General features: G+C 41.1%; 1 protein-coding gene across 1 annotated transcript; it reads right to left on the bottom strand.

Moving 5' to 3' along the window:
• Window positions 1-406: 406 nt before the first annotated feature.
• On the bottom strand, window positions 407-23,846 carry LOC310957411 (E3 ubiquitin-protein ligase TRIM21-like). Its single transcript, XM_083927965.1, has 11 exons — window positions 23,686-23,846; window positions 11,687-12,221; window positions 9,083-9,263; window positions 8,198-8,293; window positions 5,651-5,740; window positions 5,358-5,501; window positions 4,947-5,094; window positions 4,606-4,650; window positions 4,454-4,480; window positions 4,160-4,335; window positions 407-2,782 (listed from the first exon to the last, which is right to left on the bottom strand). Exons 2-11 carry the CDS (start codon window positions 12,202-12,204, stop codon window positions 2,414-2,416), a joined length of 1,794 nt encoding a protein of 597 aa, XP_083784091.1. The 5' UTR covers window positions 12,205-12,221; window positions 23,686-23,846; the 3' UTR covers window positions 407-2,413.
• Between the last annotated feature and the right edge of the window lie 1,863 nt (window positions 23,847-25,709).

Consider the following 25,709-nt stretch of genomic DNA (forward strand, 5'->3'; position numbering starts at 1 on the left):
TAAGTGTGGTCTGGACCACATGTAAGCTAACAACTTGCATTTTGTACTGTGAAATATTAACAAAGAGGATGAAAAAGCAATTGACTTCATGAAAAATGTGTTCGTGTTCGGTTGGTATGCCTATGTGCCCCCGCATTACCCTCCACCACCTGAATACACGCGGGGTGATGGCTGTGTGGGACCTGACGTGGTGCTGAAACCAGACAGCGACTCATTTAATTTGTATATTATGAAAGCAGATTAATTTACATTATGAAATGACCAAAGCCTATAATCAAGGCAGAAGAAATGTGATTGCATCAGTTTGATAGTGTTTTTATTTTGTTTTCTTTGAGAGTGGATGAACTATGCTCTTCTACTTAACAATACTTGAATAATTAAAGCTTCTATTATTGTTTTTCCCCCCTTTAGGTCGTTCTTAGTCTCATGAGGCATTTCTGTTCCTTTTCTTCTCCTGTCTGACTGTGACATGACCTGTCAAATGTCAGTGGCTCGTTGGTATGTGATTTGCACACGGGTTGAAGTCTGCTGTGTTCATATGGGTGTATTGCGGAGGTTTCCTATGCTAATGCCAAACTGCCTGGCACAAGCATGCAATAAGATCAAATGCAATTCATCAACATACTTTTACTCTAGCAAAAACAGATTGGCCATGAGCACTGATTCATGAATGTAGGATTTTCAAATTTTTCAATTGTTCAAGAAAAAATACAAGAGAAACATAAGAAAACATTTACAAAAGAGGCCCAGTGTCTCGTGAAATGATATGTAGGTAAAAAAATAAATGTTCATTTACTCCTTTAAATGCTGCTTAAGTTCTACCTTTTAAAGACTACCTTTTAACAATAGTGTGAGCCCACATTGAGTAACTTCCTCAGCCCTACTGTCACTTTCTTGCAGACAATGAAATATAACAAACGTAATTAATGTTTGATGCAAAAGAAGTTACGTGATTAAAGGTCTTAATTAAATACCTACTTGGACAGAAATATTCTATGAAGTGATATTTAGACCAGGATCAACCAGGATTTTCGTGCTCATACCCGATGGTTCCAAAACATGGAGGCCAGAGGAAGCCAGGAAAAAAAAGTTTTTGGGTGTATGTGTTGAACAAGCAAGCTTAATTTGGCTGAATAGGTACCATCTTGGATTCGAGTCTCCAGTTCTTATAATACGTTGATGATGTTAGAATGCTATCTTTGGCCCTGTATGGCTTTTCATCCATCAAATTATTTTGATTTCTGGTGTGTCATAAGAATTACAGCCTCACAGTGCTGCTAGCATGGCTACAGTTTTACTCCTTTTTTATGTTGTATGCAGTGGGCCTCATGCAAGAACATTTTCATATTCTAATCTTACCTTTCTCTTACTTTTTGTTTGTGCGGTGAGGTGTAACATGTCAGATTCAGCAAACTCTCCGAACTTCAGATAACTGTGTAAATGGCCCACATAAACATGATTAACAACCCAATAATACCAAACATTGCTCAGCGTCCGACCTCATATGTGCTATAAGTCTTTCAGAGATACATAAAGGAAAGTTGATCATTTTAACAGCGTCAGCAGGAGAATGGAGGTCCGTGCTAAAGCCAAGGAATGGGAAACATGGCTGTTAAAGTGTGTCACCTGAGGGTCGTTCCGTCACTGACATAAAGAAGTGGCTCGATATCAAAATGGCTTTAAAAAAATTAATTAAATTATCTACATTGAGAGTGTATACATTTAATTATATAATAACATACATTGCCCTTTGCTGCATGTTGCCTCCTCTCTGTCTGTACTATTCAAATAAAGACATGAAAGGGCGAAAATGAAAGAAAAAAACTAAACTAAGAAACTAAACAGAATAAAAATTGCTTCAAAGTAATGAAATATACAGTCCAATAATGAAAAACTTAAATTCGGATAACAGCAGACTAACTGCACATGACTCCTACGACAGGTCTGGACAACTTGTAAATTGTGTTCATACCTCAGAGAAAATTCTAAATATGAAAAAATTGGTAAATGCAAGTTCTCCTAAATCACGTGTACAAGCCACATAATGAACGAATTAACAAATCTGTTTGTACGAGTGGTTCTTACATGAGGTGCACTGTGTTGCCCTGGGTTTTTGAGCTGAGGGTCTCTGTGCTCCAGTGCTTCTGATTTCTTCTCTCTTTTGAGCACTAAATAACCAAACCAGAGGACTCAGAGCAATAGGAGTCCTACTGCTGACTTCAGTCTAACAGTAAACTAAAATAACCAAAGTTAACTTTGCATGCTCATTATTTTCTCTATTGCAATGAAGGAATGAAGTTCAGATGTGATCCAATCTGTTCTAAAGATATGTATGTATTTACATCTTAGTCTGCTTCAACATAAATGGAAGCATTCCTCATTGGTAAAGGCTTCCTTCATTTGTAGGCTCATTTCATTCTGACATTGCAACAGGGCAAATGATGAGTGGAGCCTCATTCCGTCCTGATTTGTTGGTACAGGGGCTGAAGAACGCATGGATGCTGTCAGAAAAAATATCTGTGAATGTATAGATGAGCAACCTGGCCTCCACGTTGTAGAAGGACACCACCCCTTTATCACAGTCCACATAGATTCCAATGCGGGAGGGTCTGAGGTTGACTGACAGGTTGGTTGAGGGTTCTGTTCGGAAAGCGTAGTTGGTCCGATCCCGCAGGCTAAGGAACCAGTAGCCATGGGAGGGGCTTACGGTGATTTTGCCCTTTCGATTGACGGAGTGGCTTGCCACTCCCAGGTCCCAGTCAGTTTTTCCTCCCACCTCCACCTAGAAGAGGGCAGTGTGGATAAGATAAGGCCAATATTAAATTAAGCAGTAGCTCAAGTTATCCACTTTGACCAAAACTACATTAATAACACTTTACAAATCCTTACAAATTTGGGCTGAGCAAGAAGTCATTGACAAAAATAATAATAATAATAATAGAGACGATCAAGAATAATGACCTCAAAAATAGAATTGGAGTTGGCAGGGCTTGGTTCCATATGGTCACAGACTACAGTAACAGAATATTGATTCATATTTGATCGCCGCTGCCTAGTTTCACAGTTTGGGTTCAGAGCAGTCATAGACACTGTGTCACAGACTCTACGCTGATTGGTTGTTGGTCAGGTGCAGTGGATTTAGTAGATGACATTAGGCGCAGGCAGAGAGGGCTCTGGGAGCAGACGGGACAAAAGTATGAGCCAAAGATTCATGACTTTTACACAGATCGTCTGTCTCATTTAGCTGTCAGGATAGACAGTTTCAGCAAATATGAAAAAAGAACATTTTCCATAGAAAGTTAATCACTTGAGCTTTAAAGTGAAATTACAGTGTAAAATAATCCCAGGGTCTTTTTAAGCAAATCAGGTCATCAAATAAGCTATCAGGACAATTTTTTTCCTGTATGAACTATTAATGTAGATTTTCTGGAGAGTCGCTAACCACAACATTTACGTGTTTTGCTGGAATAAATCATCAATGGGCTCCTTCCTTTGGATTTGCATTTGGTAATTGACTTGAATGGAGCAGCTGGTACAGGGGCCAGTAGGTAAGTCTTTCAAAACACTCTTTTAATAAACCCCTGGTTCACTAACTACGTTGTTGGTGCTTTGGTTAATGTGTCAGGACTCTTATCATGCTACTGCAGAGGTTTGCTGTCATTTTCAGCAGTATAAGTGGTTAAAAAAGACGTTTGAATGCGTCCAACTCACCGCCCCGAGCTTATCCGTGTTAGCCGTGGCAGGCTGTTAAAATCTATGTTAATAGTTTATACATGAAAAAATTGTCTTGATGGCTTATTTGATGACCCAATTTGCCTAAAAAGACCCTGGGATGATTTTACACAGCAATTTCACTTTAAAGTGGCTTTCATGGGGAGAGTTGATGGTTCACTTTCAAGGGATGGTGTTTGAGCAATGGGTGTCACTCATTAATCCCATTGTTTTATTGGTTGTAGAATCAATGTGTATTGCACCCATTAGTAAAGAGAGTACAGAATAAACTCATCTTTACAGTTAACCTATTATCTAATATCTAATTTGCGTGTGTATGTATGTGTATGTATATTTATATACTGTATATGTAGTTTGCTGACACATAATTAAGCTTTGTGGCTGGTTGGGTGGCACTCTGTAAACATGTACGCAGCTTCACATCTACCTCCCAGTAATGCCGTCCTGAGTTGAAGCCCTGGCGGGCTAACACACACACCACCCGGTCAAAGCGCTCCGGATTGTCAGGTAGCGACTGATGGCGGTCACCACAGTGCACCTGCTTCCCATCTGCTGAGATGATGAGACGTGGGTGGGCTGTGTTGGCATCTAAAGTGATGTCAGCTGACAGATCGAGAGAGAGTCATGGTTGGTGATTAAACTGCCAATGGAAATAACACTGCATACAACAACTGAGTTAAAAGGACAGCAAACGGCGAAGAAATTATTTTTTTACCCGTACCTGCATATTCTTGAACCCTCCTTATCTCTGCAAAGAACAGAGAATATATTTACGCATTTATGTTAGACACTTTTTTTGATTGATTCACTGACTTCAACAAGTTTAGAAAAACTTAAATAATATTTTGTGCTGTTAGTTAATCTGAATCTTACTGGGGTTGGGCCTGGGTACAGACTGGTCCGACAAGGATCGCCGGCCTGTTAATTAAGGAAAAAAACATTTGTCTTACACTACAGTTTGGATGCTGTACAGTTCAGCCTCCAGTCAACAATGATCTGAGCTCTGAATCAGAAAGGTAAGAAACATATTCAAAACAATGAAGGCACTGCACAGCTGGTCCATTTGGTTGTATAGTCTTAGCTAAAAACATTCAAGAAGAATCCATCCTTGGTCTTAATCTTCAGTTCAAGTTTAGTTTTAAGTGTTTAAAGGGTAAAATGTTTCCCTTAAATTGACTATCCAGCTTTAACTCTTGGTCTGAATGAAGACTTACAGGATTCTGGCAGTTTCTGCATCTCTTCCTGAAAGCGCTCAATCATTTGATTGACAGTCCTGAGAACCACCCCTGAGGTTAGTTCAGACACCACAGAGACACTGGACCAGTTCTTAGTTCGGGGCGGGTTGGACAGGGCAGGGAAGGTCTGCAGAGGGAGAAAATGACCAAAACAGAACAAATCCATCTCTGTGATAGATCATTCGGATTCAGAAAACTTAAACAAACTTCAGATATTCACTGCTGCAAGAAGTTTCTAGATTAAATGACTGTAATGTAAATAAACCAGTGGATGTCATGTCCTAGTAGAGGATTAATTATTGGATGAGGGTACCTGTTTTATATTATTTATCACTTATGTATTTTTGTATGATCTTGTTTCATTCTCTGCAACCATCTATTCAGCCATACCTTGAGAAAGAGTATGTAGTCTTCAGACAGAGCCAGCTGGTTCAGCGCTGAACTCTTCTTTTTGAGCTCAGCTATCTCCTCCTCCAGCTCTCTCAGCAGGCCTTGAGCGCTGCGCTCCGCCGCTCGCCGACTCATCTCTAACACCTGGGGCAACACATGCCCACAGTTCCGTTGGTTTACCTCAAAATGCTCATTTTCATAAATAATCAAAGGGCTTGCCTACTTTAATTTCTGTGAAAACAGAAAAGGCCTCGTTTTTTTGTTTAAGATAACTCTGTGTCAGAGTTATTTACCTCCAAGACTTCAGCTTGGCAGCGCTCCAAACTGGAGATCATCTTGGAAAACACACCAACAGCTCCATCTGTCTCTCTCTCAGCAGCAGCCTGCATATAAGATGAACAGTAATAGATGTGTGGTGTTAGAAGTCTGTCGAACTGTGTCCCAAACATACAATTCAAGGGTGCTGAGAAAAAAGGCGATAAACAACTGGATACACTCTCATCTGTTTCATCTGAAATGTATGTTTGATGCTTTTATACCTCATTAATAACAACACTTTCACTAATGGTAGGTTGGAGACCTAATTTACCTCTTGGATCATAGACTGAAGAAAATAACAACACGCAAATCTAGCAGATAGTCTGACGGGCGGTGAGATGACGCCTTAGATGCTAGCAAAGCAACACTGTACATAAAAAGAGCACAGCCAAAACATCATACAGGCCGGACAGATATATCTTTAAACGTGACAGTAATGGCTGATGAATGGCAACAGAAAGAAACAACTTGATTTCACATATCTCCGCGATGTACATCAATGGCCAGTTGTTGTTGAGTTGTTAAGGAGCACTGAGTAGGTTTTTCTCCCATCTTGAGGCAAAATTATAGATTGCATTCAAACAAATAGTTCTCTCTAGCAGGTCGCTTTTCCAAATGTGAGTTGCACTACGGTAGGCGCTATGTTCCAAGAAGCTATTTTCGCTTGTTTGGCGAAGAGGATTCCTTCTCCTGTGGCGTGGCGTAAGTATGATCTTGCATTTTGAACAAAAGGGCAGTGCCGGCTTTCAAATCTGCCGGGGCAGTGACAATCACAGTCACGCTGGCTCTGAGCGTTTAGCTTTACCGGTACCACGTAGTGTTTTATGTCCCTCTCGGCCTTTCATAGTTTTATATAGACCGGAAAGACATGGAAGCTTCTAAAGAGCTTACCCGTCCTATGGAAATACAGATGAGAGATGATTCACTCAGGAGGATAAGTCAGGTTGTTGGTAGAGGTATTTGTGCACCAATGAGGACTTATTTATGAATGAAGACGTTGATTTGAGTTATAATCCCTTTAAATCCCTTTATAATCCCTTTAAATTATAATCTGTAGGATTTTCATCGATTTAATTGTCTTTTAAGTTATTATCTATCAATGAGTGAGATAAATCAATGGTGATTGACATTGCTTCAAAGAGGAGGGACTTTCCTGTCCTTTTCCTGTCCTTTAATATGTTATTGTCAGGATTCCTGTTTTCTGCCAGCCTCTTCCTTTCCTTTTGTGCTTGTGTTTGTCTCCCTCTGTCTGTTGCTCCCTGTATGTGTCTCCCCTCTTGTGGTGTGTCTGTCTGGAGCTGGTAGGCGTGGTTCCACCCAGCTGTATCCAGTCCACCGATGACCCCCTGCTGCTTAAAAAGCCAGATGTGGGACACATTCGGCGCCAGACCGTTTCCCTCATTTACGTGGTAACTTCTCGTCGGTTGGCTCCCGTACTTAGTTGGTTATATCTTTGCGCTCGTTTGTTTGTTGTTAACCTTTCTCTTTTGTTATAGTTTCCCGCGATCCCGTTCCTGTCCACCCTCGATCGTCACGTTTTGTTTGTTTGTTTCCCCTGTTTTTGGATTCCCTCGTTTTTGTACAATTAAATCTTTGTTTAAACCATTAATTGTGTCCTAGTCTGCATTTGGCTCTGAGTCTTCCTGTCACCTACATGCCCTGTTGTCGGCTGAACGAACCCAGAGAAAAGCTGTCATGTGTTCCCATCATCAGAGGAGCTGGAGACCCAGAGGATTCACTTTATTTTTAAGGATTTGGTTATTTGGATTTTTGCCTGAAATGTCCTCACAGTGACTGTAACTTCCCAACAAGGGTTCAGTAACTTCTTAAACAGTCACTTTAAAACTGAAGCTCAGGATGGATCTGTAACTTTTACTGGCTGTCTGGACCAAACTTCAAACTTGGAAGCTGTAAGTTCAGCGACTTATATGCCGTTTGGTGTTTATTGTGCAGGTTAACCTGTTAAAGTGCAGCTTTCAGGTTAAAGACCCCTGTTAATCAATGTGTAGGACAATTATGTAGAAACTCGATTTTCAAAAAAATATACATAATAAACTATGTTAACATCTGAAGTTGTTTTTGTAGAGATGTTTGACTTAAAAAATGGCCTAACTGGATGTGCATGGAATGGGTAGAGCGCTCAGTTTAATATTATTTATGTGGATCACAATGGTTATTTTGAAACTGAATAGGTTGAAAATGCATATTCATACGCATATCACGGATCATAAACTTTAAGTATGATATATAGAGAAATATTGAGGAGTTATGTGAGAAGTGAACTGCTGGGCAGCTCTCTGCCAGTGACCGCTGTTAGCTGATCATCGCTATGAGGAGAAAATCATTAATCCACAGAATGACACTTGGATTAACACCAGGAATCATCGGTTTGACTACCAGCAGGTGGAGTTGGATGGTGTTGCTAAAATCAACACAATCTTCAGAAAACTGTGAGGTTGTTGGAGATGTTCATGTAAACTGTTGGTCATTGTCAAACCAGGACTAAACCTTCTGAAACTCACCTGTATAGCTCGTAGGGAGTTGCGTATTTCCTCCACTTTCCTCTCTCTCTCACAGATGAGGTCCTTTAGCTCCACCTCTGCAATACCTAACTGGGACTGGAGAAGACAGAAAACACGCATTTGTGTCTATAATACTATATTTGATGCATGTGATATTCATTTATTTTTTTTAGTCTGTTATTTACTTTTTGATTTTGGCAAATCAGATCTGTACAACAGGAAATATGTAGTTGGCAAACACAGTTTGGAATCCACATTTTTTATGATATACATTGAATCTGTGCAGAATATTCGCCCCAGAGACAGAAACGATGTTGCTCACTGTGTAGGGGCAGGTCTAAGGATTAGTGGCTGGAAAAACTTTGAATGCTTTAGTACACATCAATATTTATTACTTAAGAGATGATCAAATAATGGTTATATAATGTGTGCATGCAGAATTCTCCCTTTCTCTCCGTAAAGAACAAACCTCTTTTACAAGCTGTAAAATGATCTTCCTTAGTCACTGCATTTGGCTACTGTGACACATGGACCAGCCCCTGCTTTTCACCTCCATGAAATGACCTTCACTGGCAGGTCATAACATGTCTAGAGGCTAACATGATTTCCCAGATCACTGTGATTCATAATATACAAACCAATTACTTGCATAAATCAGTCATTTACTAATGTGTATCTAACCTAATGTGTCACATGGTTTGATACAACTACTTGGTGTTGCCAAAGTCTCAAATGTTTTAATGCCAATCATCTTATCTAATCATTCAAACACTTCGACATGCAACGACACTTCGACATGCGCCGATCTTCTGAAGAGAAGACGATCCACTCTACCTTATGTATGAGCCACAGCTGCCCCTGTAATAAATTATCTGTCTCACACACCTTCTTGATGTTCCACTCTCTCTTGGCAGGGATGATGTTGTGTCCTCGGTGCTCTGCTGTCTCCACACAGATGCAGCAGACGCAGGTGTTATCAGTACGACAGAAGAACTCAAGACTTCTCAGGTGGATGGGGCACAGAGGCAGATTGGGGGAAGAGTCACTGGGACCGCTTATAGTGTACCTGTCATAACGTTAAAATAAAGATATTAAAAAGGAATCAGCAACGATTATGATAATCTTTTAATAAATTCATAATTGTGATGGCAATTAATCCAGGTAATCCAGATGTCTCTCTCCCCAGCAACCCTTTCCATCTTCTCCTGGGGGATCCTGACGCGTTTCCAGGTCAGATGAGATAAATAATCCCTCCATCTTGTTCTGGATCTACCCAGGGTCTCCTACCAGAAAACCTCAGAAGGAAAACACCCAGCGGCTCGACTCCAAGCTCTCTCTATTAATGAGCTCCTCCTATCTCTAAGGCTGAGCGGGAACCAAGAAGAACATTTCAGATGCTTGCATCCTTGATCTCATTCTTTTTGGCTCATAGCAATCGGTGAGCTTTGAAATGTAGATGGACTAATAATTTGAAAGCTTTACGATCTGGCTCAGCTCCCTCTTCATCATGACAGTTTGATACAACAACCATCTCAGCGCTCCCCGCCCCACATCATCTGCAAAGAGCAGAATCACACCTCTGAGGTGCCCAAAACAGACACTCTCCGATCCCTGGCTGAACCTCATAGAGAATGTGGACACAGCTCTCACTCCAGTTATATAAGACCAGATGGACCAGATCATACTCCTGTAATACCCCCTACAATTGAATTCAATTGAATTGAATTACAGAGCTCCACAGGGGGATACGACAATTTGTCAGAACCTTCTTTCCAGCTCCTTGGCATAAGCTTTCCGGGGGAGGCAGAGCAGTGTAATATCTTGATATTTGGAGCACTCTCAGTGTGGTTAAGCTGTGTCCAATAAAAGACTAATTTCCAGCACAGTAAAAGTGTTGTAGACGGAAGGAACGAGTGCGCCTGAATGCATGTGGTGGTGGGGAGCAGCAGACAACACCACGGTTTCAAAATCTTTTTCAGCCCATGGACATTTGCTCTATTGTTTCCGAGGATCCTACCACTAACAATAAAACTGAATTGAAATAACAAGACTGGGCTGTTTACTCAGGAAGAGCCGTGGCAGAAGTGCGTGTGAGGCCTGGCTGGAGTGAAACTAGCTAACTACTAGCATTAAGCTACCACCGCTGCTAATTGGTGAGCAAACCTGAACTAGCTTTCACTAAGATGTTTGAAATAGTATGTGCGTTTTCCTCATTTTCATGTTCTTTAGCTCACTTCAGGTAAGAACCAATGATAAGAGCCATAGCTTCAAACTATAGCTTTAAATTAGACTTTCATTTGACAAAGAACAGGCGTGTCAGCCAAGACAGTGTAACAATTCCAGAGCCTTCAGCAATCAGGGTGAATCTAGTGCCTTGAAGAGCTTCTCAACGGGAGCGTATCTATGTTCGCCGGGTCTGCTGTTCCCCGCTTTTCATATTAAGGGTCCTATGTTCCCCGGTCTGTTATTTTTTCTACAGTGCTGAATTCCCCAGCAAATAGGCCTATGTAGACCCTAACACTACCCCCTAACCATGACCCTAACCCTAACCTCTAGCCCTAACAAAATGAATGAAACTGTTTGTTCAGAAACAATTTTGGGTGACCTTTAAAGACCTTTAGTAATGGATTTGTAAGGTTCTAACTTTGATGACTATAAATCCCCCTTTAAAGTTACATCTCAAATTGCAATGTTTAACTCTATTGAGAATTTGCTTTATATGAGGTGTCATCCATTTTGTAAGTCAGTTTAGGTTTGAAGGCAGGTTTTTGTTTCGACCCTCTTTGGCAAGACTTCTAGGTGCAGCTGTGCCAAAGATTCCACTCGGGCTTTAGGGAGATATCACTATTTCTCTGAAACAACACTCAACAAGACTCAGTAACACCAATTATACAGAGAAATATGACCTAAAAAGCAGTTTTCTTCTCTGCAGATGGTGGCGTGTTTGAGGCTGAATGGTAATCAACCAAGCCCCCACCACAGCGACTTCCTGGTTGATCTAATAAGGAAGTGACAAAAACTGCATCTCTCCGAGTGTCCACTAGGGGCATGTTTCATAATAGAGCAGTTTCTCATTAATCCCCATGTTAAACAGACTGTTTTCGCAGCATAGTTAAACCTGTTTAAGGCCTGGGACAAAAAAACATTCTAGTCTGTATGTTTAGGTCATATCTCCATGACAACACTGAGGGGGTTGAATTTTCTTGTACCAGGCTAGTTTTAATTTGATTGGAGGTTAAAGTTTATGAATAATTAGGGGCGTGGCCTCCTGCGAGTCTTGCTCCCATATTCCACTATTCTTTGTCTCAGCATGATTTCTTGTTATTTTACATACCCAACATAAATATGTCAGTTTAAAAATGTGTGGTTCATTTCTATCATTATCATGCTACATTTACTCACTACCATTACTTTCATCTTGATAATGTTTATCTGTGAAGAAATAAAAAAATCAAACAATTTAAATGTCTAAGGGATGTAGTTCAGCACCTGCGTGGTGGTGAATAGGGTGGAGGCGAGTCATGGATGTTATTGTTCTGAGCCTGGGGGTTTGGGTCATTGGGACAGGGGAGGGTAGTGTGAGGCATCCTGGGAGTTGGCAGCTGCTGAAAACGAGTCATCATCTCAGCAAAGATTGTCTCCGGCATCTCCCGCGGCCCCTGGGGTGAAGACAGAGCCTGCTGATGATGGTGTGGATGTGAGTTTGGACCCTCATCTCCTCTTCCATCTCTTCCATCCATTGGCACTTCAGTGTTGGCCATCTGCTTGAACTGTTCAGTGATTTCCTTCAGGGTTCTGTTAATATGGAGCTCGGGTCGCTTGCGGAAGGACTCCTTGCAGAGGGGGCACTGGTAGAATTTGGCACCGCCTCCTCCATCCCAGTACGAGGAGATGCAGGTCTGGCAGAAGCTGTGGCCACATGGTGTTGAGACTGGGTTGTTAAATACGTCCAGACAGATCGAACAGGTGAACTGGTCCTCAGACAGAAAAGCAGCAGGCAGCGCCATAGCCCTTCAATGTTTAGCTGTATAAGAGATAGTGTTGTCATTAGAAAGAAATACATAATTCAGGGAATACTGTTCATCTGATAACTGCTGTGTTTTGGTTGTGAAAGACATCAAACCTGATAGACAAAAGCAGATTTTCCTTACTTGCAGCCATTCTAAGAAACAACTCAAACAGGTTCTATGGTAACGTGATTTACTGCGGAACCAGATTTACACACATGAAAAGTCTGAACTCACAAACTGCATGTATTTAGATTAACTAAGGCAGCAGCTGATGAAACAATAAATTACTGACAGTAGAAGTAAAGAAGATTCCAGCTAAAAACAAGTTCACACAGCACTGATATTCAGCCCTGCATCAGAGGTTACATACACATTATAAGGCCTGATACTCAATTCCGATTTTTTTTTTTACCCCATACCCGATCTTTCCGCCTAGACTCTTCACACATGTTTAAAGTGAACCATATGTAGTGTGAACAGAACCCTGCCCAGAAATGCCTCACACACAACCAATTACATCAGTGGTGCGTCAAATCAATGTTGCAGGCATGTAGCAGCTGTCGCACACCTCGCAACCATAGCAACAGCCAGCTGAAGGTCAATCTCTGGGGCCTCCACTGGCAATCAGCTCAACAAGTGTAGCATAAAAGTATGGTTTAGTAAATTAGCAAAGTAGGGTTGTCCCTCATATCTGCATAGCATCCAATCAGGAAGACACGCTAAAGTAAGGAGTACTAGCCAGCAGCACAGCACAGTCGGGCAGTCATTGGTGGAACTCTCTGATCTGTGCCTGCTCAGGCTAGTTTGATGTGGAAAAACCCACATGAGTCCCGATATGACCGTTCTCCCAGCGATCACATGGGCATCGGATTTAGGACCACATTTTATGTCCACACACTACGCTTGATTTGGGTCACATAACAGCATAAAAACGGATCTTGTCAGATCAAAGCCTGACAATTTTCAGCTGCTATGCTCGGATTCCTCTTGATAATACAAAGACTTGTTTTATGTTATTGTAGTGGTTATTTTTATCGTGACTAATTCCCTAATGTCTTATTTCCACGATCTTTATGCCTAGGCCAACAGGATGCCCAAGCTATTGTATTTTGGCCTTCTTATCAAATATGTAACCATAGAATTAGTTTTCATGATGGACAAATCAAGCTTCATGAAGCTATATGAAGCATTCTCTTTATTTTCTACGTGGTCTCATGGGAGGGCGTATAAATAGCATGCCACTTTTCATGACTTTCATGACTTTTCGCGTGCATGTCTACGCATATTAAGCTTTTCGCGTGTCATTTAACGCCCGTAGTTCCCCAGGGTTAGGGTTAGGGTTAGGTTTAGGGTAAGGGTTAGGGCATTTCACGCCCGTTATTTCAGCCATCCTTCACATGAAATATTGATTTAAAAACAACCCTCTGACAGAAAGCTCCACCACTTCGTATTTCTCCGGAAAGTAGCGGAGAAATACGAACACGTGGGTTTTCCCTCAATGACATTTGTGCGTGAAATGACAACGCCATCTCTGCACTATACAAGTCAATTGAGACTACATGGCGTGAAATGACACGCAAAAAACATGACATGCGTTGTAATTATACGCGAGATGGCTTTAGAGAAATAGCGTGTCATTCACACGCCTTTTGGTGAGACCAGGCTGTTATTTTCCATCCAGTCCACTAGATGGAGCTCTCTGTTCAACAAAGGGTTGAAAACACACTGACCCTTATTTGCCCATCACTAGTAGTACATTAGTATCAAAATCATCTTAATGTCTCCAATTTATAGCTTTATCTCGTGCACATGCTAAAACTCTAAAACCATTGTATTTGATTGCATTGTTTTCTATTAGCATGTCCTATATGCCATTTTCTACTGAAGCAGCCGTTGATCCCTTGTGGCCCCAACTGGCTAGTTAAGAGGAATAAGGAGTCAGCATTACATGTTCTCAAAAATAGTATGGGTCTACAGCAGTATCTGTCAGGTTAATACAAGTCATGCATGATTACTTAACACACTGTATGCTAATCCATCACAGACACTAGAGTGGAGGTGATTTTAGTACCAATTTTGGGATTGGAGGCTGGTGATGAACAAGCTTCCAGAAAGACACTTGACATATGGAGCAGCACTGTTAAAAACATTGGGCCTCATGCAAAAGACAAAAAGAATCCTATGTGGGATTCATGAAACGTGCGCTGACAGCCAATCAGTTCTTACCCTCCTGATTATGTTGATAAATAGGTTTTGATCTAAAAGTGGATGTTGATGCCAGGCAATCTGGGATTAACAGGGAAACGGTCCAGTAAACCCACATAAAGGCAGCAGACTTAAGTGCCGTGTGTAAACTACAAACTAACAAGCCACTGATTTGACAGGTCATGTCACACTCAGACAGAAGAAGACAAGAAAGAAAAAGGAACAGAAATGCCTCATAAGAATAAGAACTACCTAAGGGCAGTAAAAAGAAAGCGTGAGCAGTGCACAAAGCAATTTACTTTACAATTATCTAGCCTAAATGACAACAAAATTAGACCAGTATGCCCGCACACACACCCACACCCACACCCACACCTATATGAGTGGTTTAGAAGAAACCTCCATGTCTTCAGGGGGTGTTGGGGATGGGGCACATCATGGTGCATTGCAATATTGTACAGAACACAGCAGGCCGTGGTAGCTTTGAACACTTACTCGGGTGTGTACAAGAGTATGCCCCCTGCCACAGTAATAAGCCACTGGTCTCCAGCAGCACCATGCTCCAATCATCACAGAACTGTTGTGTAGTACAGCAGCAGGCCAGTGCAATCAAGATGGGTCAGGTGTGTGAGTGTGTGCGGGTACTTTGGTCTATTTTCTTGTCATTTAGGCTTCCCCCTAATCATTTTGTGTAAATATTTTAAATGAATAAATGATTGCAGAACATTTTTCTTCAGTGTTTTCATGAAGTAAATGCTTTTTCATCCTGACTATTCATATTTCAAAGCACAAAATGAATGTTGGATATTGTTGTTTTGTTGTTGAACTATTCTTGTTCACGGCTCCTGCGCGGCCCATTGTGTTCCTGTCCTGTCAGTATGCAGGTAGGGAATCTGAATGTGTGTGCGTCTTGTACTTAAACACACCCACACTAACAAGCACTACAACAATACATGTGAGAGGTTTCGCAAGATCAGGAAATTCAGGCTTGGTTGGAACATTAAGAATCTGTCTGTTGACCAGCAGGTCACCAATATAATGTGAAATATGTCAACAAACTGGAAACGTGAAAGTCCTCCACATTTCTACCCTTTGTTCAACAATCAGGTATATTGGGTACCACACTGTCAGGTGGAATTATATATTTGTCTTACTGACAACAACTGATTCAAACCTTCAGGTCATGTATCTACAGAGTATGTGTTCTTCTTCTGAGCCAAGCTCCATTGTTGTTAGATAATTTTAACTGGACGAATGCCCTCTCCTTAATGTTCATATATTTTGGAGTTGTCCCTCTGTGGAAACGCCTAACTCTTTTTTAACGAAATCACTTTTAGTTTTGAGTCGATGTATCTGAGACTGGAGGGAATTGAATGGAAGAAGAAGAAGCAAGGCTGGGATGATGTGCTTTTCTCCTGGTTCAATAGTATCGAAATACTTGGCTGATTTGATATGTATTGCAATTTTTAAGTATTGCGATTCTACATGTATTGCGATTCGATATGACAATTTATTGCGATTTTTGTATACTTATTTAATACTAGACTAGACCATAGGAAAAATCATACACTTTGACAGATATTTACTTTGGAAAATCTCTATAAACATTTAAACATTGCTATTTCAAGGTACAAATATGGGACATTTACTCCAGAATATGGGGGTGCAAACTAGAGTGAAAAAGGTGACAACCTTGCAAGGTGTTTCTCCGTCTTGAACGGAGTGGTGCACGATGCCAAGAGTAGCGGTTCACTCAGGTGACATCCCCACACATTTATTCCTACCTCGCTGAATCAGCAGGTAATGCAGAACTATGACAACGATCCCTTTCTCTGTCATTAATATCCTGTCGTTTTAGTTTAGCTCTGTGAAACCCAACAAACAGCCGAGGCTTTGTCCTCCTCCGGTTAAATGAGGGTGAAAATGTGGTCTTTCTCTCTGACACACACACTCACTGCATCTTTTTGACATCATTCTGTCATCTTTCTGCCATCATTCTATCAATAAATATTGAAATGTTCCTTGTATTTCCTCAAATATAATATTCGTTTTTATAAACTGAGCATTCACTCCTGTTGTTCGTATTAGCGCCTATGGGTCTTCTCCTTTGTTTCCACCGGAGAGGGGGCACAGCTTTTTATGTGACGTAGGGTGGCTCTCTTCTACCTCAAGCTGCCTTGAACCCTGATTGGCTGATTGAAGGCTCCTGGCCCAAGCTGGCCTAATCAGGCCTCAGCCTATAAACTATAAAGAGAGCTGTGCCCGCAGTCTCTCTCCCCTTTCAGACTGGTATCTGCTGCCTGGTGGTTTGGTTCATTACATTATTTTCTTTATGTAGGTTTCATTTAATCTTTATTTGCTTGTGAAGGACGGGTTGGCATCACTGTTTCAGTGGCTTTGTTTCGGTTTAGTTAATTATTTAGTAGTTCAGAGTGTCTGGGCCATTGTGTGGTTGGCCTGGTATTATTTTCACCAGCCAATCTGACCATTCTGTTGTTTTGGTCCAGGCTTAATTCTTTTTCTTAGGAGACAATTAATCATTTTTGCATTTGAACCTGGTTTTGTTCGTATGTTATTGGCCTTTGTGGCATTTTGACTTGTGTGTGTGTGGCCGTAACAACTATAGCAACAAAACCTTGGCTAAAAACGGTGACAAAGGCAAGATTTCCTCCTGATTAACTTTTGACAACAGCTTTTTTAAGAAATAAAATTACTTTAAAAAAAAATTTAACTACATACTTGCATACTGACTTTACACATGAATATCAGTTTGCTCATTATGGTGAGTCATATCGTGAAAAGTGTTTTGTCTCTGGAGGAGAAAATAAGGTGGATTATGTCACCATGTTCATCTCCATAGACTGTATAGTAAAGATGGATATATAGCTTCCAGGTCTGAAAAAAGTGAAGCCAATGGAGGAGTGCCTTAAACCTGCATTCTTTTTAATTTCCACCAGGGGCTGACTTCACTGGTTGAAAAAAGTCAGATTGTATAGAAATCAATGGGAAATGAACTTACTTCTGACTTGACTTATTACCTCAGTAAACACTTCCTAATAGACGATAAAGTGGGTTAAACTTTGGGTGTGGCTGCTGACAGGTCACCGTGCTAGCGACAGTGTAGAGGTTTATTAATACTTGCACAGCACTGTTTAGGCTTGCAATTAAATAGCTATGAACTTGTTTTGGGCTGTTGTCAGTGTTAAAATCTAAGGGCTTTGACCCTCTTAGTGTGTTTTCACTTCATTTAAGTTAATTGTAACATTTTGACCGCCTAAGTGTTCACTTACACTTTTCCAACAAAAGTTATGATGGTAACTTAAGGGAAACTCTCAGCCGGCTCTGTGTCACTGCAGCGAACCGCACCAGCGACTGGAGCTCCCAGCAACAGTCCACTGGATGACTCGTGTCAGCTGACGAAAAATCAGCACTTTCCCTCTTTAGCTTAGCGCCATATATGACAGCTGTAAACAGCCCGAAGCTGATTAGCACTCCTGCCCCGGTACTGCCCTATGTCCAATTAGACGATGGCAACAGCCAAAATGCAGTCTCAAAGAGTTTGAGTCATATACCTAACTTTCTGTTTAGAAAGAGGTTAATATCATGCCACAGTGTTTGACTAAAAGAGCATTCCCAAGAAAAGATGTTATGTTGTTACATCTGTGATGTGACAAAAGGAGCAGAGAGGATCAATATCTAACATATCAATTCAATTTTATTTACAGTGCCAAATCATAACAAAAGTTATCTCAGGACACTTTACAGAGTAGGTAAAGACCACACTCTACGACTTATTTATGATTTATATAGACCCAACAATTCCTCCATAGAGTACAGTGGCAACGAAAACCTTCCCTATAACAGGCAGGAACGTCAGACAGACCCAGCTCTGTGGAGGATGGACATCTGTCTGCACCGGTTGGAGAGGAAGAAAAGGACTGAGAAAGAGAGAAAACAGATGGACAGAGAGAGACAAAGACAGACAGACAGAGACACAAAGACAGACAGACAGACTACCAGAGATGCAAGCAACCACAAAACAGTGACTATAGTGATAGCTGAAGCAATGTGAATATGACTTACAAGTTATGACAGTTAATACTGAGCAGAACAGCAAATATCTTACAATTTAATCTTTTTAACCACCCTAACACTCTAACCACTCAAACTTGAGAGTCCTGGTCATGGTAGCTCCCTCCATAATACAGTCTGAGCTTATCTTGGGTATGTGGAGACACATTTTTTAACAAAGTATTACAAACTAAGGGACGGATTCTCATAGATGTGGGCAGGGGGGTTAACAGTACATTACCAAGTTGCATTGTGGGAATAGTAAGATTAAGTGTTTTTGGAGATTGACCCACTCTGGGTCAGGATATCCGGGCTGCATTGTCTTTTTAAAAAAATCTTTCAATCTCTGCATACTAAGTGGCTGCAGTCATGTTATTATCAGTATTTAGTTTTTAATCATTAACGATAAATTAATAATACATTTTTTCACTACTGCTTTTTCTACTTTCAACTTTGCAATGATCTGGGAGACTTAATGACTTATGGGACTCATGTTATTTGCAGTGTAGGTGTCAGCCATAGATTCTACACAATCAGCTGTTTATTTAGCAGCTCACATGCTGCGTCATAGACACACTTGGTAAACTGTAATTCCTAGATTAGGTGAATTTTGTCTGTCAGTGTCTCTCATTACACACACACACTCATTTTTAACATAAGCCGATATGGATCTGAAGAAGGAAAGTAGCCCATGTGCCACTTTATGTTCCTGAAGACCAGAATACTAGCACACACGGCAGTTGCAGTACAGGTAGTGCCAGTTAACAGCAAAAGGGGTTAGGTATGCAGTAAACAACCTGAGCATGATAATCATAGCTGTGATAGAGAAGAAATGAGACTGTGTTGACATTTGGGGGATTAGAGACACGAGTCCATCTTTCAGATCAAGATTTCATTCATACCGCTTCTATAATCTGATCAGCAGCATCGGCACAATGAAAGTCAATTGTCACATTTCTATCCCTTCCATTTCTCTTGTTAGTATTCATCAGCAGTCCCTTTTTCCATAGTTGCATGATATCCAAACTTAGATATGTCTGTTGTGTTCATAGACAGCTTTTTCTGCTGCTAGTGAAAACAGTCGACCAGTCAGAGCAAGTAAAGAAACATTGCTAAGATGATGTTGGGGAAAAAACAACTAAGGTCAGACTCCCTGTCGGATCAATAAACGAGTTGCTTTGCATTTTAACATGTGATAATGTTGCACACTGTTGTCTGTAGGGGAGCTAAAGAGAAAGCAAGGGAGTGTGGAAAAACGTCACATCCATTGGATTTTCTCAAAAGAGTTGTCCCGAGTCCTTTACATAGAAGTCAGTCCACAGGCTGTTATAACCAACCGAGAAAGTCGGGGAAGGTGTCATATTCTATTTGTTTCGCCCATTGGCAATAAAAAACCTTCAAAGCTATGGTCTACATTCTGAAAATCAGTTGTGCCTCTGAGACAGAGGACCCCCCAAACCAATACCATCCTGGATTATCCCGTCCCAAAAACTAGGCGCGAGCTCCGCTGCTTTCTGGGTATGGTGGGGTATTACCGGAGTTTCTACCGAAACTTTGCAGATGTAGCCGCCACTCACACAAGTCTGACCAGTGATTTAAAAAAACCCCGTTTGTTTGGACCAATGCTTGTGATGTCGCTTTTCGTTCATGTAAAGCTCGCCTCTGGAGCTCACCTGTCCTGGCAGCCCCAAACTTTACTCGTCCATTTAAGTTGGAGGTGGTGGCGGCGCTGCAGGAGGATGAGAAAGGTTCATCCCCTCTGTTATTTCTCCAAATGGTTCAGTGTTCCCCATCTTAACCGAGCACCATAGAGAAAGGGGCTCTTTCCCTACAGCTGGCGTTACAGTATTTTCAGGTGTATCTTGGTTCCAGTTCATTGCCCGTTTCAGTGTTCACTCAATACAACTCACTCGTTTTTCTGAACCAGATGCGAAACAGGAGCCACCGTTTAATGAGGTGGTCTTTGTTGGTGCGGTGTTTCAACCTAGAAATCAGCCACAAAAAGGGAGTCGATAATGTTATGGCTGACGCTCTTTCTCGTGTTTCCCAGTGCTGGGCACATCTTTTTGAGATAGATGTTCTCTTTAGGAAGGGGAGTGTTACAGCCTCAGCCGATAGTGTTTGATATTTAGGCTTGAGTGAGTGCCCCCGTTTCTCTCTGCACTGTTTGATTTACAGGTCCCGCCTCCTGCCACCAGACATTGGTCCTCTGCAGCTGCAGCCGATGGACTGACAAGCTGATGAGGAGGGGTCGAGTTAAATAGCAGGGTCTCTTCAGACAGCATTCGAGGGCTGTCACTGTGCAGGGTGGCTGTTCTCCTCGTTTTGCTTGAACTGTTGATCTGAGCTTTGTTTGAATTGTATTATAATAATATATAAAACTTCCAGCTGTGGGTTTGGTGATTTTATGTTTGTTAGTACTGGCTAACCTTTTGGGCTGTGTGTTAGCACTAGATTTAGTTAACTCACTTTGTACATATCACTTTTTTGCACATAATATTTCTTTTGGTTAGGAAGCAGAAAGGGGGAAACTGTCATTCATTTTTGATCCTCTTTTTCTCCTGTTTTTAGTTTAGGGAGTTAGGTTTAGGTATTGTAGTTGTATTTGTTCTTTTTATTCCTCCCAGGGCGAGTTAGTTTGGTTGAGAAGATAGTTTTTGTTGTTTATTATTTTGGCCTTGGTTCACCCCGAAGATTCGCTTCACTTGGTTTTCTGTTTTACAGTGGTTTGACTTTTGACTTTGACAACAATAAAACACAAAAATGACCTGTTCAACAAAAAGTCTGCTGTCTCAGCATCTGTTTTCAGTCCCAGATCCTGGCGTAGCCTTCTCCACCGCTCAAAGGAATCCCTGATGTTGACTCCTCTTTGGTTCCTATGTAGCTCACATTTCCTCTTGGTTTCTGCCTTTTCCTCGCTCCACTTACGTTTTCTCCAACCTTCGTCGTTGGGGCGAGCAGAGGCCTCTTGCTGGTAACAGCCTTTTCCTTCTCCATGGTAACAGACGCTCCGGTAGCTGAGCTGCTAAGCTTATCACTAGCCGCTCAGAGTTTACAGAGAGGGAGGAGGAGTGGGAGGGGACGAGGTGGGATAAGGCAGAGCAGGTAAGACGAGAAGATTGGATGGAGGGTACGAGCCAATGGGAGCCTTCTGTGATGGAGGGCTCCCATTGGTCAATTTCTATGCAGGCCTGCGGCTGATAGACTGAATGGACTTTTTCGGTTCTTTTTGTTATTCATATTGTGTAGATCCGGCTACAGGACCATAATCACTGTATAAACGATAATACGTTAATAATAATGACCAATATTCCAAATGGTAGACCATAGCTTTAATACATGTAAAAACGTTTCACAGAGAGCCTTTAAAAAGTGTGGTCCGGGTCATTTTGTAAACTTTAGAGTATGCAATTGAATCATAAAAAAAAATACAGTTTCCTGAAAACCCTCCAGAATTTTCTTCCCTTTACTACGGCAACATGGAACCCATCATGAAGCTCGCTCTGTAGACTGCACATCAGAAATATGATAGTCACATTGTATCTTTGTTCTCATGCCTCAAGTGTAGTATGTGGTTATCCAACACACCTGTCAACAGTCCCATTCAGTACATTGTTACATATTGAGAAATCAGTCATGAGTTGAGTTCTGCATGGGTAAACTGAAAAGATACAATGAATACAGTGAACAGACTATTGATGAAAGGGCCTGGTGCCTACACCTGTATAATCTGCATTCTTTCTCAACACCCCACTCTTTTGTCCAAAGCGAGTGTGTACAAGGTCTACAGGAACAAGAGGTAATGTAATGACAGTAATGGGTTTAAATTGGGATTTCTACACTTTATCTCCACTTATCCACCAACATCCATTAAATGGATTTTCTCATTCTTTCACACACTACTCAATCATTTACTTCTAATAACAAAACAATGATATAATACTGAAAGGCTGGACACATAATGTGGTCAGCTCAAACCTTTTAACACCTGTGTGTACTCATGAGAACATGTTGTCTTTGGACTTTTGTCCTGATAATGATGTAGCATTAAGTACCAGTACTTTATTTCTATTGTCTGTTATCTTACATAATTTGAGACAGGGCTGTAGTCAAGACCAACTTAATCGAGTAAAGTCAAGTTTAAGACCAAGACCACATCCAGCCGAGTCAAAAGGCAGTCAAGACCAACTAAGGGTATGTCCACAGGAAACCAGTGAAACCAACTCCAAACGCTGTAGTACACATGTCAGGCCTGGATGTGGAGCTGTAACTGCCACAGAAATAAACCAACAACGGAGAAGAAGAGATGAGGAGACGCTTAGCAACTTTATTTATAAAAAGAGACTAGATACCAATTTAGCGACTTATTCCGACCATCGGGGAAAAGGGAGAAGTCTGTGTTCGGCCTAATTCATTCCCATGCATGTGGCTCAGAGTCCAGTTCAGTAAACAGTCTATTGGTCCGTCTCTCTCCTCTCACGCAGCAGCACTGTTATGTGACGCCATGGGGTTAGAGGTCGGTGGTGGGGAGATGACGCCATCCTTTAACAAAGTATAAAGTTTCACCGTCCAGACGACAACGCCATGGGGGGCGTTTTCAAATCTTCCCACTCTGGGACCCAGTTTCAAAAGATCCTGTTTACAGGCTCCGATAACACCGGCTGCATGTCGATGGTTGGCCAAAACCAGGCTAAAGTTGTGCAGTTACAGGAAAACGCGTCTCTGTGTGGACCAGATCCAGTCATCAAAGTTATGTCTGAGTCCAAAGGCAGTCAAGACAGAGCAGATTGAGTCATGTTCAAGACCGTAATAGGCAATTCTGTCTTTAAAATAGTAGAAAAAGGAGTAAGGATGGATCTATAAACAAGATTTATATATATTCTAACATTAAACTAATCAATGCATGGAATTTATGCAACATTCTCAGCAGCTAGGGACACCTGTACCACTTCTCAAAAGCGTCCAACAAGGCAGACCGAGACTGGACTCAAGCTCTACAGCCAAGCTTTAAGAGGACCCAACTGTGTCATAAACCTTTTTGGTTATTGCAAATATAATACAGACTGCTGTTAAGTCCATAATCATAAACAAGATACTATTCCCACACAACATAAGAGAACTTCATCATACGATAAGAGACATGTGAGACATGCAGATTCTTCCAGAACGACAGAGGATCACTCTGAGTTAAATGTGCCTTACCTGTTTTGAGGACTGGAGTGATTCCAGAGGCCAGATTATTTTGTTATCGGTGGCAGTAAACGGATGCAGCGTACTTCCAAATCTTTCTCAGTGCCTGTCTCTCTCCCTCTCGACAGCCTTCTCTCCTGATGTCAATCCCTCTGTCTGCTCAGCCACATTTCTCACCTTTTTCCTTCCTTCGTTATGTCATTGTGCTGTTGAGCCCTCCTTCCCAAGCAATCCAACCCGCTCAACAGGTGCGGCTGTGCAGGTATGCCTTTTTAAAAACAATCTCTACTTGTCTGTCTGCCCCTACCTCTCCAGCACACTGACACTCCTCTCTGCTCTTTGATTCAGCAGACGGAGCCAAAATCATGTAATTTATGCATAGACACAATTTATATGTGGAAAGTTTCAGATTTTATTGGTCAAAAAAAAGAAAAAGGAAAAAAAGAAAAAAACATTGTGCCAAATTAGTCTTTAAATGATAAACAGGATTTTAAAAAAGGCTCTTCATTTGGTGTGTCACTTATTTTGCCTCATTAGACCTCTTCTCAGGACTGGTTGGTCTAAGGTCACTTTCCTTTTATTTTTTCAATTTTTTATTTCATCAACTTTATTATTGATTTACAAAATACACTAAACACCGACCCCCACGGCCCAAATCCTAGACTAGCATCTAGTGTATGTGCCATCGATAGCAGGCTATAGTGCAAGTCATGGTGCAAGTGCGGCTATTTTATTAGCATAACAAAGCTAACGTAAACACTGTGTGTTTCTAAACCATCTGTTGGTACAGTCGATCAAAGAGAAAAACGTAATGTCACTTATGGAAACACCACCACACGAATGACCACAGTCCAGGTCGAGATGTTGGAGTTAGCATGCTAATTCTGACAACTAGCCTCGGAGGAGAAGTGAGGGCCAGAGGCTAACTGTCACTCAAGAGGCCGTGCCCCTAATTATTCATAAACTTTAACCTCCAATAAAATAAAAACTAGCCTGGTACAAAAAAAATCACCGCCCTCAGTGTTGTCATGTAATGACCTAAACATACAGACTAGAATGTTTTTTGTCCTTAATCAGGTTTAACGAAGCTGTGAAAACATGGGGGTCAATGAGAAACTGTTCTATTATGAAACCTGCACTTCCTGATTGGATCAACCAGGAAGTCTCTGTGGTGGGGGCTTGCAGTTACATCTTACAGCCAAAGAGGCCGCTAGAAACAACCTATCTCAAGTCTTATGGAGTACAACTTTAAAGTGGAGCAAACAGCTCAGGTGTGAAAGTAACCTAAGAGTGTGTCAGAAATTTAAATGATCCCATAGTGTGGCAGTGGCAGACACAAAAATCTCACTATTTCTGACTGTGAAAGCCTTACTGGAAAAAGTGTTACGATATTAGAGATAGATTAGAATAGAGAAGATCTTTATTGTCCACCAGGGTGGAAATGTCTTCAGCTTCACAACAAATGAAAAACTGCATTACATGACGAGAGTCAGTCAGTCAGTTAGTAAAAAACAGACACATAGATAACAGACCATTCATTCAACAATTCCTAAAGCAATAGCAGCAGCGTCATGACATCAATTCCTGCCATGTCTGTGGATTACCTATAATTTGTTGACTCAAGAAAGTTGGCGACATTAAATCTAAGTAATTGTAAATATATATATATATATATATATATATATATATTAGAATTATATGTTATTTAATGAATCTATTAATTAATTAAATGACTTATATATATTTTAAATAAATATATAAAGGAGACTGAAAGTTGGAGTAATAGAGTAATAGGTACATTTACCCTAGAATTGTACTTAAAGCTTATTTATTTTTATTTTTGTAAATATAACATTTGCATTATACCACCTAATGAAGTTGTTATGTCAAACATAGCAAACTATTCTCATTCTATGGGGCTGTTAAGTCTGACCTAACACCCACGTCTGACGAAATCTCCGTGTCTTTGGCTGCTAAACACTCCACTAGACCAGGGGTGGGCAATTCCGGTCCTGGAGGGCCACTGTCCTGCATGT

Source organism: Echiichthys vipera (genome assembly GCF_963691815.1).
Source record: "Echiichthys vipera genome assembly, chromosome: 2".
Classification (NCBI taxonomy): domain Eukaryota; kingdom Metazoa; phylum Chordata; class Actinopteri; order Perciformes; family Trachinidae; genus Echiichthys; species Echiichthys vipera.